Source organism: Sciurus carolinensis, chromosome 4 (genome assembly GCF_902686445.1).
Source record: "Sciurus carolinensis chromosome 4, mSciCar1.2, whole genome shotgun sequence".
Classification (NCBI taxonomy): domain Eukaryota; kingdom Metazoa; phylum Chordata; class Mammalia; order Rodentia; family Sciuridae; genus Sciurus; species Sciurus carolinensis.
In genome coordinates this window covers 53151235-53168148 of record NC_062216.1, presented here as the reverse complement: position 1 = coordinate 53168148, position 16914 = coordinate 53151235, and the positions used below count along the sequence as shown (strand labels likewise).

At 33.8% G+C, this 16914-nt stretch overlaps 1 protein-coding gene across 1 annotated transcript in view; it reads left to right on the top strand.

Annotated features, from left to right (window-relative positions):
* The window catches only part of LOC124982700 (disintegrin and metalloproteinase domain-containing protein 18-like), a 132597-nt gene that overhangs the window by 105849 nt on the left and 9834 nt on the right, over positions 1-16914 (top strand). Inside the window, exon 17 of the mRNA XM_047549666.1 lies at positions 8762-8876. Within this exon, the coding sequence (XP_047405622.1) occupies positions 8762-8876 (115 nt within the window). The remainder of the gene's footprint in view (positions 1-8761; positions 8877-16914) is intronic.

Sequence of the window (16914 nt, the reverse complement as noted above, 5' to 3'; positions counted from 1 at the left end):
CTAAAAAGTAGAGAACTGCTTGATTAAGGGGAAAAAACTCCACACATTTGGAGTACAGAAGTATTCTGTAAGCATAAAAGTAAACAAAATATTTCCATGGTGCAGCTGATTATGCAGAGATAGAGGCAAATTGTTATTCCCACTTGGCATACTGTTGTCACTGTTATTCTCGCTCAGCTTTAAAATCATATTTTCCAAATTGCTACCAAGCTTGAAAACAACTCTCAAATTGCATTTTCTTTAGACATTATTTCCCTCATATATCTTAAATATGTAACATAGCATGTGAGTTTAATTCATTCTTTTCTATTGTTATACCATTTCAATGTACCAACCATGAATGTTTTAGTAATAAAAATGTCACTGCATCCCAAAAGCTGTCTATGCTCTATCACCAATGACAAGGTCTTCAAAGAAACTGGACTCAACTCAAAAAGACCAGCTCAATATCATTTTCTCAGATTACTCATGCTCACAATTATTACAAGGTGTGTTTCCTGGATAGTAGTTGAAGAGATGGAGATAATCCTGCAGGATGAAAGAGAGTGCACTTGAAGACAAATATCTGTGAAAAGAAAGGCAAATCGGTAGATTTGGGCATGGTGTGAGATAATTGGAGCTGCAAAGCAGTTTCTAGTGAAAACTTCATCCAGCCATTTAGGAAGTCCTAAAGATGAAATGACCCAAGTTGGGGTGAGAGATTCAAGTTTTTTAAAACCTCACATTAGTTGTCCATCAGATGTGGACTTCCCTGAAGGGAAATATAAACTTGAAGTTGGTAGTTTTTGAAGAAATTCCCAAAGGAGACTGAGATATATAGGCTAGCAAGAGGCTTAGAGCTCTGATAACAAACATCATACCAGGCTGATGGTTTATTTTGATCTTTGTTTTACAGTATGAGGACTAAACTTAGATCAATGACTTAGATTTTCCTTTTATAAAATAAGCATTTAAAACTATAAATTTCCCTTGCTTTAGTTGCATTTCCAAATTTTAACTTTTTTATCATCACCTTTCAATTTTATATTTTTATTTTATTTTGTTTCTTTGAAGAGTAGATTATTTAGAAGGATATTTTTTGTCAAGATGTTCCGATCTTTCTAAATAACTGCTATTGACTCCATTGTGGTCAGGGAATATCTTGTCTTTATTTCTATTAAATGTTTTATCACTTGCTTTGAGGCACACCATATGGTCTATGAATATATTGTGTACATTTGAAAAGATGAATATGCCATTTACCTATGAAAATAGTTTGTGCTCTGTAGACATTGGATTAGTGATCTATAAATAGCAACTATGTCTGTAATTGGTAATTATTTTTGAGATTATCTAGGTCTCTACTGTCTCAAAAATTGTCTAGTTGTCAAACATTGAGAGACAGGTTTCAAAATATACTTCTATGATTTGGAACTGAATATTTCTCTTCTATCCCACATATGGTTTTCATTATGCCAAGAACAAAAATTATTCAGGGATCATCTAGAAACTTGGGCTGAATTTACAGAGAGAATTTGGGTTCCTCTGTTCTCAATTTTGGTGACTTTCATCAGATTTTAGCTGTCCCACCCTGCCTCTTGAGTGTTGCTGCCCTCAGAGTAAAGCAGCTGCCAAGCCAGGGACAATGTTATGCCAGGAGGATCGCATGACCCCAGGTGTTTGAGGTCAGCCTGAGCAACATAGAGAGATCTAGTCTGAAAAAAAAAAAAAATTCAAAAGAGAAAACTGCTGCAGCACACAGTCCTTTCTATACAGATAACTTCCACCTCCAACTTTCCACTGCTTTGCATGTGTTTGTTCTCTTTATAGGCACCTCCATTTTCTTGTCATTATTGTTACGATTCTGTTAATGTTATTTTTACAAAATTTACACTTTATAATTTTTGTTACTTCACTTTTATTGACCCACCTTTAGTTTGAATCTAAATTAATTCAGTGTTTTATAATTTTCTTCTTATTTCATTTGTTTCTGAGGTGACAATATCATAAATAGTAGTTCCCACAACTATTTTGGAGGTGACTATTTTTTTTTCTATAAATCTATCAGTTTTTCCAGTTTTAGTCTGTATATTTTTGAGGTCACATAGTCAAGTAAATAGGAATTTAGAAATTTTACATTTTATAAGTGAATAAACCTCTTAACATTTACAAATTATTGTTTCCTCAATTATTTTGCTTTACTTCTCATTTTCCATTTATATATTTGACAAATATTTGCACAATATATTTTTTCAGTCTTTTTCCTCCTTTGTGTTTTAGATTTGTCCAAGAATCATAACATTTTCTGAGCCAGGCGTGGTAGCACATGCCTGTAATCCTGGAGGCTCAGGAGGCTGGGGCAGGAGGATCTCTGAGTTCAAGGACAGCTTCAGAAATTTAGTGAGGCCTTAAGCAACTTAGTGAGATTCTGTGACTAAATAAAGTATAGAAAAGGGCTGGGGATGTGGTTCAGTGGTTAAGCACCCTTGGGTTCAATCCCCAATACCAAAAAAAAAAAAACATGCATTTTCTAATTTGTCAGTCTTTGTGTTTTATACATATATTAACTATAATTATTAACATTCTGAAATCTAACATGTATATGCTTTCCTTTTATATCAACCTTATTTTATATTGTCAAATCATAATTATATATTTATTGGGTATAATGTTATAGTCAATATATGTACATAATGTGGAATAATTAAATCAACCTAATTAAAATATCTATTACCTCATTTATTTTGTGGTGAGATCATTAAGACTTTTTAAAAATTTATTGTTGCCTTCTTGTATGGTGAGTATTTTTTATTGTCGGAATTTTTCTCTGTTAGTTTAAGGGTAAGAAAATACATTCATTGATTGCCATGGATTTTTGCAGTTTTGTCTTAAAAATGTTTTATTATTTTGTACTTTACCATTCTCCATGACAATGCAAATTTCTTAGAACATAGCAAATTCATTTTAAATCTTTTAAAAAATATTAAGTATATATAAATTATTTTGGGGGGGTACATAATTGTTTCATATTATTAGCATCCATCAAGGACCCTTCAATCTTTCTTCCAGTCAAGAGTTTCCTGGAAATGTAGCAACTATCTTGATTTGAATTTTATAGAAAATTAATTTAAAAAATGGTTGTCTTTTCTCTGACATGAAAATTTTGTATTATTTTAAGATTTTATCCATATTATTACATGTAATTTTTGACTCAGTCTTATTTCTTAGTATCTTTGTATCCTGTGAGTATATCACCATCCACCATACTAATGTTGGTGGGCATTTGGGCAGCTACCAGTTGTATATTATGTTATTTTTATTATTATTACCAGTCACAATACACCAAGATTGTTATTCTTATCTTTTGGTGAACATATACTATTTCTATTTGGCACAAATGTTAGTTTGCTCAGGCTGTCAAAACAAGATACTGCATATGGGTAAATTAAAAAACAGGTATTTATTTTTTCTTATAGTTCTGGAATCTGGAAGTCCAGAATCAATGTGTCAACAAGGTTGGTTTAGTTCTGTGATCTCTTTCCTTGGCTTGAAAATGACTGCTTCTTTCATGCCTTCACATGATCTTTCTTCTGTGTGAACACCTTTTAGTGACTCTGTGTATGTTCAGATGTCCCGTTTTTATAAGGACACAAGAAACACTACCTTAAGGCCCACCCTGAAAGCCTCAGGTTAACTTAACCACCATTTTTAAAGAACTTATCTCCAGCAGTAGTCACATTCTGAGATAGCGAAGGTTAGGATTTCAGTATATGAATTTGGCAAAGGTGAGTGGATTATATACTTACCCATTAAAGAACAAAGAATGAGATTATTGTGTCAGCACAGACAAGTGTGCTACTCTGAAATATATATTTGGTCTTTTTCTCTGATTCCTAACACATGGATTTAACTTTCTCTGTTTCCTTGCATCTGACTCCTAAAATCTTGGGATCTCTGGAGTGATGAGTCTTTTATATGCTAATGAGATATCTGGTAGCTCAGGGCCCCTAGCTTCAGGTTAGAGACTGCTCACTGGAAAGACAAAGACATGATTAGAGGATGGGGACTTTCAACCCCACTCCTCAGCCTCTGGGAAGGCCAGACATTGGACACCAAAGGCCAGGGATGTAATCAGTCATGCCTGTATGATAAAACCAATAAAACAAAACAAACAAACAAACAAAAAAACCCCACAAAAAACCAAAAACCCAAAGGACTGGGTTTAGAGAGAGCATGCACCTACAGAGAAAATGGCATATCCCAACTCCATGTGGACAGAAGCTCCTGTGTTCAGTGTGAATCCAGGGATTGCCCTATACATCTGCTCATGTGGCTGTTCATTTACATCCTTTAAAATACCCTTTGGAATAAATGGGTTAACTATAAGTGAAATGTTTACATGACTTCTGTGAGTCATTCTAGTAAATTAATTGATCCTGGGAAGAGACTGTGGGAAATCCAATTTATAGCCAGTTGGCCAGAAGTTCCAGAAACCCAGAATTGTGCCTGGCATATGAAATGAGGGACTGTCTTATGGGCATGAGCCTTCAACCTGTGGCATGTGACATTGTCTCCAAATAATGAGACACAGTGTGAGAATTAAAATGAATTAAAAGACACAGGGTTGTCCACTGGAGAATATGCTCTAGAATTTGTTGGTGTTGGGGGAAATATGCCCACATATCAGCAGTCATGGAAGATTTCTATGTTGACTGTCTTGCAAGAGTATAGCAGGTGAAACCAAATTTATCTTTCCCTATATCTTCAGTGGATATATCAGATTTAGTAAATGATATCAGAACATTTAAAAATTATTTTAATATGTTTATACTCCTTTAATTATCAGTATCTTTTTCATTTTGTCTATTCTGATGGTATTACAAATTCGAGGTTGAATTTTCACTTCTTGGATAAATAATTATTTGCACACTTTACATAGTTCTTGAATGTAGGGACTCACAAATGTTCATTTGATTGCTCCAGGTTGATTTGGATTTCTTTTGAAATTCTCCAAGGTTTTATTTGTTTTGTAGATTTTTCATATTTTCTTGAGCATATTAACACAGTTACTTTAAAGTCATTTTTTACTATTTCTTTTTTTTGATCATATTAAATTGCTTATTTTTATTTTTTAAAAATTTTGTCCCCTTACATGCCTAGTAATTTTTTGCACCTTTTATTTATTTACTTTTTTTATTTTTACAGACTGCATTTTGATTCATTGTACACAAATGGGATACATCATTTCATTTCTATGGTTGTACCGATGTAGATTTATACCATTTGTGTAATCAAACATGTACATAGGGTAATGATGTCTGTTTCATTCCACCATTTTCATACCCCCCTCCCTGATGATATATAAGGCCTAGTAATTTTAATTAAAATTTTAAATTATTGATTAAATGATGGTGATGGTATTTTTCACAACAGAAGCTTCACACTTCCCTTTTGCAGAAATGTTGTGGGCCTGATTACTAAAATCCACAGTGGATTTAGCTTTATCACTGAAAGCTCATTGTTTTTGTTTGTTTGTTTGTTTTGTTTTTTTATAATCTAAGATTAGATTTATAAAATTTGAAAAAAATTGCACATAAAGTTTTCTATTAATGCAGTATTTAATATATTCCCAAATATTTTATAATTTATCTTTCTTCATATAATTCTATGCAGAAAATTTAATAAATTAATGTTTTTTAATCCTTTTCCATTTAACTAATTTGGGTATTACAAACATCAAGCTGTAGCAGGATGTGAAAATTTGGAAATAGCTACTATGAAGTGATTTTGGAAGCATTCTATCATATCTTTGTAATCTTGTCAATCTTTAAAGGATATAGACATTTCATTTTAAAACTTTTGATCAGAATTAATGAATTATGACCTTTCTTTCTATAGGACTTAGATAATTGACTGTAGTTTTCATTTTCCCCTATCAGTTAACAGATCCACTTAGGTTAAAATTCTTCTAACATGAGTTGCTTTTTTGTATTTTATTTAAAAATCAATTTATTTTCTGTATATTTCAATATGTGCCAGATATACATTTATTTTTTTCATTTTTTTTTTTTTTTTTTTTTTGCGGTGCTGGGGATTGAACCCAGGGCCTTGTGCTTGCGAGACAAGCACTCTACCAACTGAGCTATCTCCCCAGCCCCCACATATACCTTTATCTTATTTTTATTATCTTGGTTTTTGAGTTGCCCATTCTTGATATTTATTTTTTATTTGCCAATATATGTATTGGTCTATTTCTTCAGTTTCATCTTTTAATCCATTTTTAATATCTTTGTCTTTTATTTATTAATAGGCTTGTTCCATTCATCATAGACTATTTACTTCTTAAATTTCCTCTTATATATTTCCTTTCATTTTTGCTAAATTGTTTTTATTTTTTAATATTATAATTTTTATTATCTTATTATTTTGGTAGTGGGGATTGAACTCAAGAGAACTTTACCTCTAAACTACCTCATCCATCTTTTAAATTTTTATTTTGAGTCAAGATCACACTCTGTTGCTGAGTGTTTCCCTAAATTGCTGAAGCTGGCTTTGAAATTGCAATCCTCTTACCTCAGCCTCCAAGTCTCTAGGATTACAGCTTGTGCCACCACACCCAGCTGATAAAATAACTTTTAAATTCTCTTACCATGTCTCATCCTGTACAAAAGAAATTATGTAATATAATTGTTGAACCCAAGTTACCTTGCAATTTTAACATTTGTTTATTTATTCCCCTATACCAAACTTCAGTAAAACTATTTCTCCCTGTATACACAATTAAGTCAACTGTTTTTTATACTTTAGACAGACCCTCTGCCTTTTACCTCTAAATTCTGTGTTTTGTATGACTATCTTGAAATTTGAGGTCTCTCATATTATAAGTATTTCTATGCATTCTATTAATTTTGTCTCTTAAAAATTGTTAACATTTGAATTTATATTTAAATTTGCTATTTTATGTCAGATGTTCTTTCATTTATATTATTGTGTCATGGGAGGGGAAGATGCTGCAATACCATTTTGATAATAATGTAGAGGGAAAATATATGTAGAGGATACACATTTTAGAGTTCTTATGTGTTAAAAATACAAAAATATGCCCTTCCAAATATATGATTCCTTTTGCTGCCTAAAGGATTTAAATTTCAGTTTTCTCCCCAAACTATGAAACCCAATTACATTGTCCTGCGGCTTTCTGTCCTGTCAGAAAGGAACTAAATGCTATTTTTATTCTCTTTAACTGTTCAGAATGTTATAAGATGACTTTTCTTTCTTTCATTTTTCTTTCTTTTTATTATTATTAATATTTTTGAGATTAGAAATATAGCCAACAAATGTTTTAGATGTTCTGGATTTGTTTGTTTTTCCTGTTGGAAGTTAGTCAGCTCACATGGTCTGTTTTGGTCATGTTATTCTTCACTGCAGAAAAAAATGTACAATACTATTTACCTTTCTTTTATTCTGGCTGATCATCTTTTACATTAGTGAAAATAAAATGATGTCCTTTGCTGTTTTATGTTGATTAAATAAATAAAATTAATTCACAAAGGGACAATTGTAGAATAAACTTAAAATAATGCACAAGTGCTATTCTAATCCTAATTTCTAAACTGTATGTTAAAATACTTATTGCTAGTACAGTAAACAGTTAACAGTAGGGCTATGGCTATATAAAATGGGAGACCACTTCATGGAATTTACTACTCTAATTCAATTTTTTAACTGAAAATATTTTGATGTGTAGGAAAAGGAGATTAAAAATTTAATGAACTTTAAAGGTTTAGTAGAATAAGGGTAAACACACAGAGTAATTCGATAGGAATACTCAAACTACAGAACATTTTGAATCTAATTTTTTAAATGGGCAAATTCTATACATTTGTAGAGGTATGAAAATATGTTTATGACATTATTTTGGCAAAAACACAAATGTGTGTTTGTGGATGTAAGTATGTGTGTTTATAAGTGCATGTTTTATATATATATATATATATATATATATATACAAAATATAAACTTTTTTTTAGTGTGCAGTGGGGTTCAGTGGATAAAGACACTTTTAAATTCATACACTTTCATTTAGATCTTACAATATTTGTGCTTAATTTTAAATTGAAAATTATGCTAATAAAGTATTAAAGCACCAATAATATAGAAAAACTGCCAAATGTAAACTTCTAGCAATGCAAATTTATCATAATGTATATATATATATATATATATATTGCTCATTTTAAATATTTTCTCTTGTATCTGTTTTGTTTAAGAAGATATTCACTTAAAATTAAAATGGAAATTATTGCTCAATAGTATAGAATGTTGAAGGGTCTAGGATAACACATTACAGTATCCAAGTCAATTGATAGTTATTTTACCAAAATGAATACAGCAATTATAAAGTACATAAGTAGAAAATATCTAAATGGTGACAGCAAATGTTTCCAAAACAAATAAACAACACTTGAGAAAAACTTTAAATTCACCTGTGTGAATTTGAAGGTTGTAAGTTTATTGAGTTTCATTTTTTAAAAGATGATGGAGGAATACAAAGTGCTTATTAAAATAGTTGATGTATAGAGACTAAAAATATACATTCATGTAAGTTATGATTTTGCTAATCATCACTAATGTCAAAAATTTCACTACTTTTTCCAACCATTTCTTATATAGTCACAAAAATCTTATGAAAATTCATTATTCTTTGTAATTCAGACATTAACACCAGATATAAAGACTAATATAATTCAAAGTGATTACACATTTTTTTTTCCTGTTTCAGATATGTAATAATTTTGGTAATTGTCACTGCTTTCCTGGTCATAGACCTCCAGATTGTGCATTTCAGATTGGTTCACCAGGGGGCAGTATTGATGATGGAAATGTTCTAAAATCTGGTGAGTTAAAAATTCAACTTATAAAGTAAAATAGAAAGTTTTTTTTTTTTCAATATGGTACTAAAGAAATATACTCCTACATCAAGTATTTCATGATGTCCTGAGAAATTCAGAGTTAACACATATGGTGATTTTACTTAAATTAATGTTACACAAATTTTTAATAAGATTTTCTGAGATATTCAAGATTTATTAATTTATTTCAATAAGCTAAAATAAGATAGTATTCAAATTTCAGTTGCTATTTTTAATCATGTAGAATAATGAAAACTACATGTGTTATTTGCATTTAATATTATTAAAAACTGTAAATTAAAAGCAACTGTAGGATAAAGTGTGTATTTTGAATGAAATTTGGAAAAACATATGGCAAAATATAAATGTATATTTTTATTATGAAATAATAGTAAATCAATCACATTTGGAGTAGGAGTGTATATTTATATTTCCCCTATTCCTGCATATGAATACAATATCCTAAGTTATTTGTTGCTTCAACCATTCAGTCATGCATTCCCTCCACAAACATGTTTTGGATATTTGGAGAGGCAAATTAAGATTCATATTTCATAAAGAAGTGATATAGGTGTTTGATAATGTCAGACTAGGTGAAAATATATTACTTGAAAAGCAAGGACTTTAATTATAAAGGCCTGATGCAGACAAGGAGAGGGAAGACAAGTAAGTTGCTACATAATATCAGGTATTTGTAAGTAACAATGAGTAAAGAAAAATTATCAGTTACATGTTGATACATGGAGAAAACTGTTTGAGGATTAAATCCAAATTTTCATTAAAAATCAGAAGAATGCTGGGGAAAATTGATGCATACCTGTAATCTCAGCCTCTTCAGAGACTAAGGCAGGAGGATTGCAAGTTCCAGGCTAGCCTTAGCAATTTAATGAGGCCCCAAGCAAATTATTGAGACTTTTCTTCAAAATACAAAAAAAAAAAAAAAAAAAAAATAGAAAGGGCCTGGGGATGGAACTCAATGGTAAAGTACCTCTGGGTTCAATCCCAAATATTCCAAAATAAATAATTGTCCCGACCCGCGGGACATCAACGCAGGACGGCAAACCTAAGAGAGAAGGAATGAAGGGACAAGAGACACAGGGAGTGACAGCAAGACAGGAATTCTGATCAAGCTGCAAATTTTTATTGTTCTCAAGGGTATTTATGCTGAGGGAATGAGGGGTATGATGAGACACAGGCTGGTTGGCTGTGTTTTTCTTTTGGGCTCCTGATAAGGTGCAAGTTCACGCCGGCGGGAAGGTGAAATCCCGGAAGAGAAGCGGGGGCGGGCCATAGGCAAAACTATCAGCCGGGAGTGGGGAGGGGGCGCGCTCCGGGAATCCATCAGCCTTCAGCTGCAGGGTGCCTGAGTCAGCTGCAGGGTGTTTGTGCAGGGGAGGCAACCGCAAAATGCTCCCTGGGCTGCTGCTTATCATAAAGGTCAGAACGTCCTCAGAATGAGAACTTCTTCTTGGTCCCTGACAAATAATAAAAATAATAACAATAATAATAATAAATAAAATAAGATAAATCAAATGATGTACAGAGAATGAATATAATCCAATTTACTCTGAGGTTAGTAATCTATAGTTGATAGTTAAGTAATCAAAGTAATTCATGGAATGGTAAAAGTATGCACAATAAGATGAGGTGTAACTTCAGGAAGCAACAAGAGTTTAGAAACAAAATCTCTAAGAAGATTGATACTCCTTGAAACAGAAAGAATGAAAAGGAGTAACAAAACAGATGTCACTTATGGCCATGGCAAAGTAGTAACAGAAAAGTACCAGAAATGTTTGCCAATAAGTGATAGCATGGGACTACAATCCTTGAGAAAAGGGAAATGTGAAAGCAGCAGCGCATCGGTGAGACATTGTCAACCATTCTTGTGCATACACATTGAAGGAATCAGATGAAGAGAAGAAAGAAAATGCACAGAAAAAAAAATTTTTTTAAACAATGGGCCCAAACTTCCTCCAACCATTACTCTTTTCCAGAAATCAGCCAGCAGCTAATTGTAAGTGTATAATGAACCATGACATCACAGAGGAGGGTTTGGATTTTCCCTAACTTTCTCTTGCTCCTGCAGCACCCTGGCAGTGTGTGCTTCAAACCTGGTGTTGGCTTGGCCTCCTTATGGATGAAAGTCCTTTCAGGTTTTTATTCATGAAAGGTACTTCTGAGAACAAAGAGTGTAAGGTCTGTGACTTACTTCCTTAGGCTCTTCCTAACTCCCTTGACTCAATTCTCTCAATGTAGTAGTTCAACCAGGAAGAAACCATTAACTTTGTTTTCTTCAACGATCAAAAAAAAAAAAAAAAAAAAAAAATTGAACCCTAAATAAAGAAGGCAGAATGAGATCTCCAGTTTCCTTGTTTTTCAAGATGAGTTTTCAACAACAAATTCACAGGACTTGACTCATTTATAGGAACAAAATTAACAAAAACCATCCTTAAGGAATCCCCAAGAAGCAGAGGACATCTGTTTCTTGGTGAGGCAGTTTTTGCTACTTATAGATCCCCTGCTGTTACCCCATTTGTCTACTGTGATCACCTGCAGTCTGCCAGCATATCGATGCCTTTTTCGAGTGCAGATTGCTCACTGTCAGGCACCTGTCATCCGCCATTTGCCCGCCTCTTGCCTGTCCATCGCCTGTCTTTCACCTCTCCATCACCCACTGCCAAGGTTCACCTCCTGATCGTCCGACAACAGACAGCAAACTGACCGCAGACAACCAGTGGAGCACCAGCTGCCTGTGGCTGCCTGGAAGTTCACTGTCACAGTACCTGCAGGTTTGGTTACACGTGGCTGCCACCATTTTGAGACAACAGCCAGGCCCCATAGGACCCCTGGCCAGATTGACTGAGCCTTGTCTCAAAGATCCCTCAGCCCGACCATTTACTCCCTGCCTCCGGGGCCCTCACATCCACTGATTGCTCCCCGCCACCAGGAACCCCAGACTGACTGGCTGCACCCAACACCAGGACCCCCAGACCGACTGATTGCACCCCGTTTCCAGGATCCTGAAACCAGACTGACCACAACCCACCTCCAGGACCTCCAACCAACCACGCCCACACCCTGAGCTGCAGCTTCCCATTTGCCAACACATTTGGAAGTCAGAGCGGCCATCTTGGATAATGCTGGAAGCTGTATCTTCCATCTTTAGGTGGGGTAAATCCCATCCTGAGATGCCTGCTGAAGACTGGAAGCTCATTGTCAGGTACCTCTCATACATCATGCTACTGAAGACTGGGAGGTTTGAATACTATATGACTGTTATAGTGTAGATTTTCTTTTTTCTCCTTATTGAAAAGTTTTAAGTTTTTATTTCTTTACTTTTCTTGCTCTCTTTTCCTTTTGTTTATCTGTTCCCTCAGAGTCTCTTTCTCCCTTTTCACATGCTAACAATCAACTTCTTTTGATTACACTCTCACTCTATTATCTAGAACTTCTATATATTCTCTTCTTATCCCATTAACAACTACATCCTACACACCCCCAGCATCCTCTTTGTCCTCCATTAGAAACTGCAGACCTTATTGCAAATATATTTGCTTTACTGAAGATAATAATTGAAATCATTCTGTTTATTATGACAATATTGTTACTGTCCTCATAGGGGCTATTTGGTCTAAGGTTGCATACTGTCTGAACTGGGCATCGTTAATATTGATCTCCCCCTTAAAGAAAAGGTTTTGGAAACCTATAAGTCACTATAAGCCTATGGGGGGAAACTGCAATACCCCAGATCTACACTGCTAGAAGGGAAGATACATGAACAACGTGAAAAAACAAGGGAAGAAAATGATCCAAACAAATCTAGATTCTATATTAATAGAATCCAGTGACAGTATGGTAGAAGAAATGTCAGAAAAGGACTTCAGATTATACATGATTCAGATGATTCGTGAAGCTAAGAATGAGATAAGAGAGCAAATGCAGGCAATGAATGACCCCTCCAATAAGCAGTTGAAAGAGCAACTGCAAGAAGCAAGAGATCATTTCAACAAAGAGATAGAGATTCTTGAAAAAAAAAAACCAGAAATCCTTGAAATGAAGGAAACAATAAACCAAATAAAAAACTCAATGGAAAGCATCGCCAACAGATTAGACCACTTGGAAGACAGAACCTCAGACGATGAAGACAAAATATTTAATCTTGAAAATAAAGTTGACCAAACAAGGAGACGGGACATCATGAAAAGACCAAATTTAAGAATTATCAGGATTGAGGAAGGCACAGAGATACAAACCAAAGGAATGAACAACCTATTCAATGAAATAATATCAGAAAATTTCCCAAATCTGAAGAATGAAATGGAAAATCAAGTTCAAGAGGCTTATAGGACTCCAAATACACAACTACAACAGACCCACACCAAGGCACATTATAATGAAAATGCCTAACATACAAAATAAAGACAGGATTTTGAAGGCTGAGAGAGAAATGCATCAGATTACATATAGGGGGAAACCAATATGGATATCAGCAGATTTCTCAGCCCAGATCCTAAAAACTAGAAGGGCCTGGAACAACATATTTCAAGCTCTGAAAGAACATGGTTGCCAAGCAACAATCCTATACCCATCAAAACTAATCTTCAGATTTGAAGATGAAATAAAATCCTTCCATGATAAACAAAAGTTAAAAGAAATTACAAATAGAAAGCCTGTGCTACAGAAGAATATTGTCAACAAGATATTCTATGAGGAGAAAATGAAAAACAATAATGTAGGTCAGCAAAGGGAGGAATTACTTTAAAGAAAAATCCATTCAAAGGAGAAACTAAGCCAAGTTAAAAACCAAAAATAAGCCCAAATGAGTGGGAATACAAATCATGTATCAATAATAACCCTGAATGTTAATGTCCTAAACTCATCAGTCAGAAGACATAGACTGGCAGAATGGATTAAAAAGAAAGACCCAATGATATTCTGCTTTCAAGAGACTCATTTCATAGAAAAGGACATTCATAGACTAAAGGTGAAAGGATGGAAAAAACCTACCATGCACATGGACTCAGTAAAAAAGTGGGGATTTCCATCCTTATTTCAGATAAAGTGGACTTCAAGTCATAGCCATAGTTAGTCAGAAGGGATAAAGAAGGACATTTCATACTGCTTAAGGGAATCATAAATCAGGAAGACATAATGATCACAAATATTTATGCCCCAAACAATGGTGCATCCATGTACATCACACAAATCCTTCTCAATTCCAGGAATCAAATAGACCACAACACAATAATACTAGGTGACTTTAACACACCGCTGGCACCACTGGATAGATCTTCCAAACAAAAATTGAACAAAGAAACCATAGATCTCAATAACACAATCAAAAATTTAGACTTAACGGACATATATAGAATATACCATCCAACAAAGAGCGAAAACACTTTCTTCCCAGCAGCACATGGATCCTTCTCTAAAATAGACCATATGTTATGCCACAAAGCTACTCGTAGCAAATATAAAAAGATAGAGATACTACCTTATATTCTATCAGATCATAATGGAATGAAATTAGAAATCAATGACAAAAAAAAAAAAAAACAGAAATTACTCCAACACCTGGAGACTAAATAATATGCTATTGAATGAAGCATGGATAACAGAAAACATCAGGGAGGAAATAAAAAAATTCTTAGAGGTCAATGAGAATGATGATACAACATATCAAAATCTCTGGGACACTATAAAAGCAGTACTAAGAGGAAAATTCATTACATGGAGCACATTCAAGAAAAGAATAAAGAGTGAACAACTAAGTGACCTACATTACAGCTCAAAGTCCTAGAAAATGAAGAGCAGAACAATATCAAAAGTAGTAGAAGACAGGAAATAATTAAAATCAGACCTGAAATCATTGAAATCAAAGCAAAAGAAACAATTCATAAAATTGACAAAACAAAAAGTTGGTTCTTTGAAAAAATAAACAAAATAGACAAACCCTTAGCCACACTGACAGAAGGAGAGAGAAAACTCAAATTTCAAAAATTCTTGATGAGATGGAAATATCACGACAGACACCACTGAAATACATAAAATAATGAGAAGCTACTTTGAAAATCTATATTCCAACAAAATAGAAACTACTGAAGACATCAAAAAATTTCTAGAAACCTATCCTCCCAAACTGAACCAGGAGGACATACACAATTTAAACCGATCAATATCAAGCAAAGAGATAGAAGAAACCATTAAAGTCGTACCATCCAAGGAAAGCCCACGACCAGATGAATTCTCAGTCAAGTTCTACAAGACCTTCAAAGAAGAACTCATTTCAATACTTCTTAAAGTATTTCAGGAAATAGAAAAGGAGGGAACCCTACCAAACTCATTCTATGAAGCTAATATCACCCTCATACCCAAACCAGGCAAAGACACATCAAGAAAAGAAAATTTTAGACCAATATCTCTAATGAATATAGATGCAAAGATCTTTAACAAAATACTGGCAAGTTGTATCCAAAAACACATTAAGAAAATTGTGCACCACGATCAAATGGGGTTCATCCCTTAAACGCAAGGATGATTTAGCATCCATAAATCGATAAACGTAATCCATCATGTCAACAGACTTAAGGATAAGGATCATATGGTTATTTCAATTGACACAGAAAAGCGTTTGACAAAATACAACACCCCTTCATGCTCAAAACACTATAAAAAATAGGGATAGTAGGAACATACCTGAACATTGTAAAGGCTATTTATGCTAAGTCCATGGTCAACATCATTCTTAATGGAGAAAAACTGAAAGCATTCCCTTTAAAAATGGGAACAAGACAGGGATGCCCTCTTTCACCACTTCTAGTCAACATCATACTCGAAATACTAGCCAGAGCAATTGGACAGACTAAAGAAATTAAAGGGATATGAATAGGAAAAGAGGACCTAAAGCTGTCACTATTTTCTGATGACATCATTCTCTATGTAGAGGAGTCAAAAAACTCCTCCAGAAAACTTCTAGATCTCATCAATGAATTCAACAAAATTGTGGGTTATAAAATCAGCACACATAAATCTAAAGCATTTTATATATAAGCGATGAAACAGCTGAAAGGGAAGTGAGGAAAACAACTCCATTCGCAATAGCTTCAAAAAATAAAATACTTGGGAATCAATCTAACCAAAGAGGTAAAAGATCTCTATATTGAAAACTACAAAACATTGAAGAAAGAAATTGAGGAAGACCTTAGAAAATGGAAAGATCTCCCATGTTCTTGGATAGGCAGAATTAATATTGTCAAAATGACCATATTTCCAAAGGTGCTATACAGATTTAACACAATTCCAATTAAAATCCCTATGACATTTCTTATAGAAAGAGAAAAAGCAATCATGAAATTTGTCTGGAAGAACAGAAGACCCAGAATAGCCAAAACAATCCTGGACAGGAAGAGTGAAGCAGGAGGTATTACTATACCAGAACCTAAACTCTACTATAGGGCAATAGAAAAAAAAAAAAAAAACAGCTTGGTACTGGCACCAAAATAGACATGTAGATCAATAGTACAGGATAGAAGACATGGAGACATACCCACATAAATACAGTAACCTCATACTAGACAAGGGTGCCAAAAACTTAAAATGGAGAAAAGATAGACTCTTCAACAAATTTTGCTGGGAAAACTGGAAATTCATATGCAGTAAAATGAAACTAAACTCCTATCTCTTACCCTGTACAAAACTCAACTCAAAATGGATCAAGAATCTAGGAATTAGACCTGAGACCCTTCACCAAATAGAAGAAAAAGTAGGCCCGAATCTCCATCATGTTGGTTTAGGACCAGACTTCCTTAACAAGACCCCCATAGCACAAGAAATAAAAGCAAGAATCAATACATGGGATAGACTCAAACTAAAAAATCTTTTCTCAGCACAGGAAACAATCAATAATGAGAAAAGAGAGCCTACAGAGTGGGAGAAAATCTTTTCCACACACACTTCAGACAGAGCACTCATCTCCAAAGTTTATAAAGAACTTAAAAAACTTTACACCAAAAAATACAAAGAA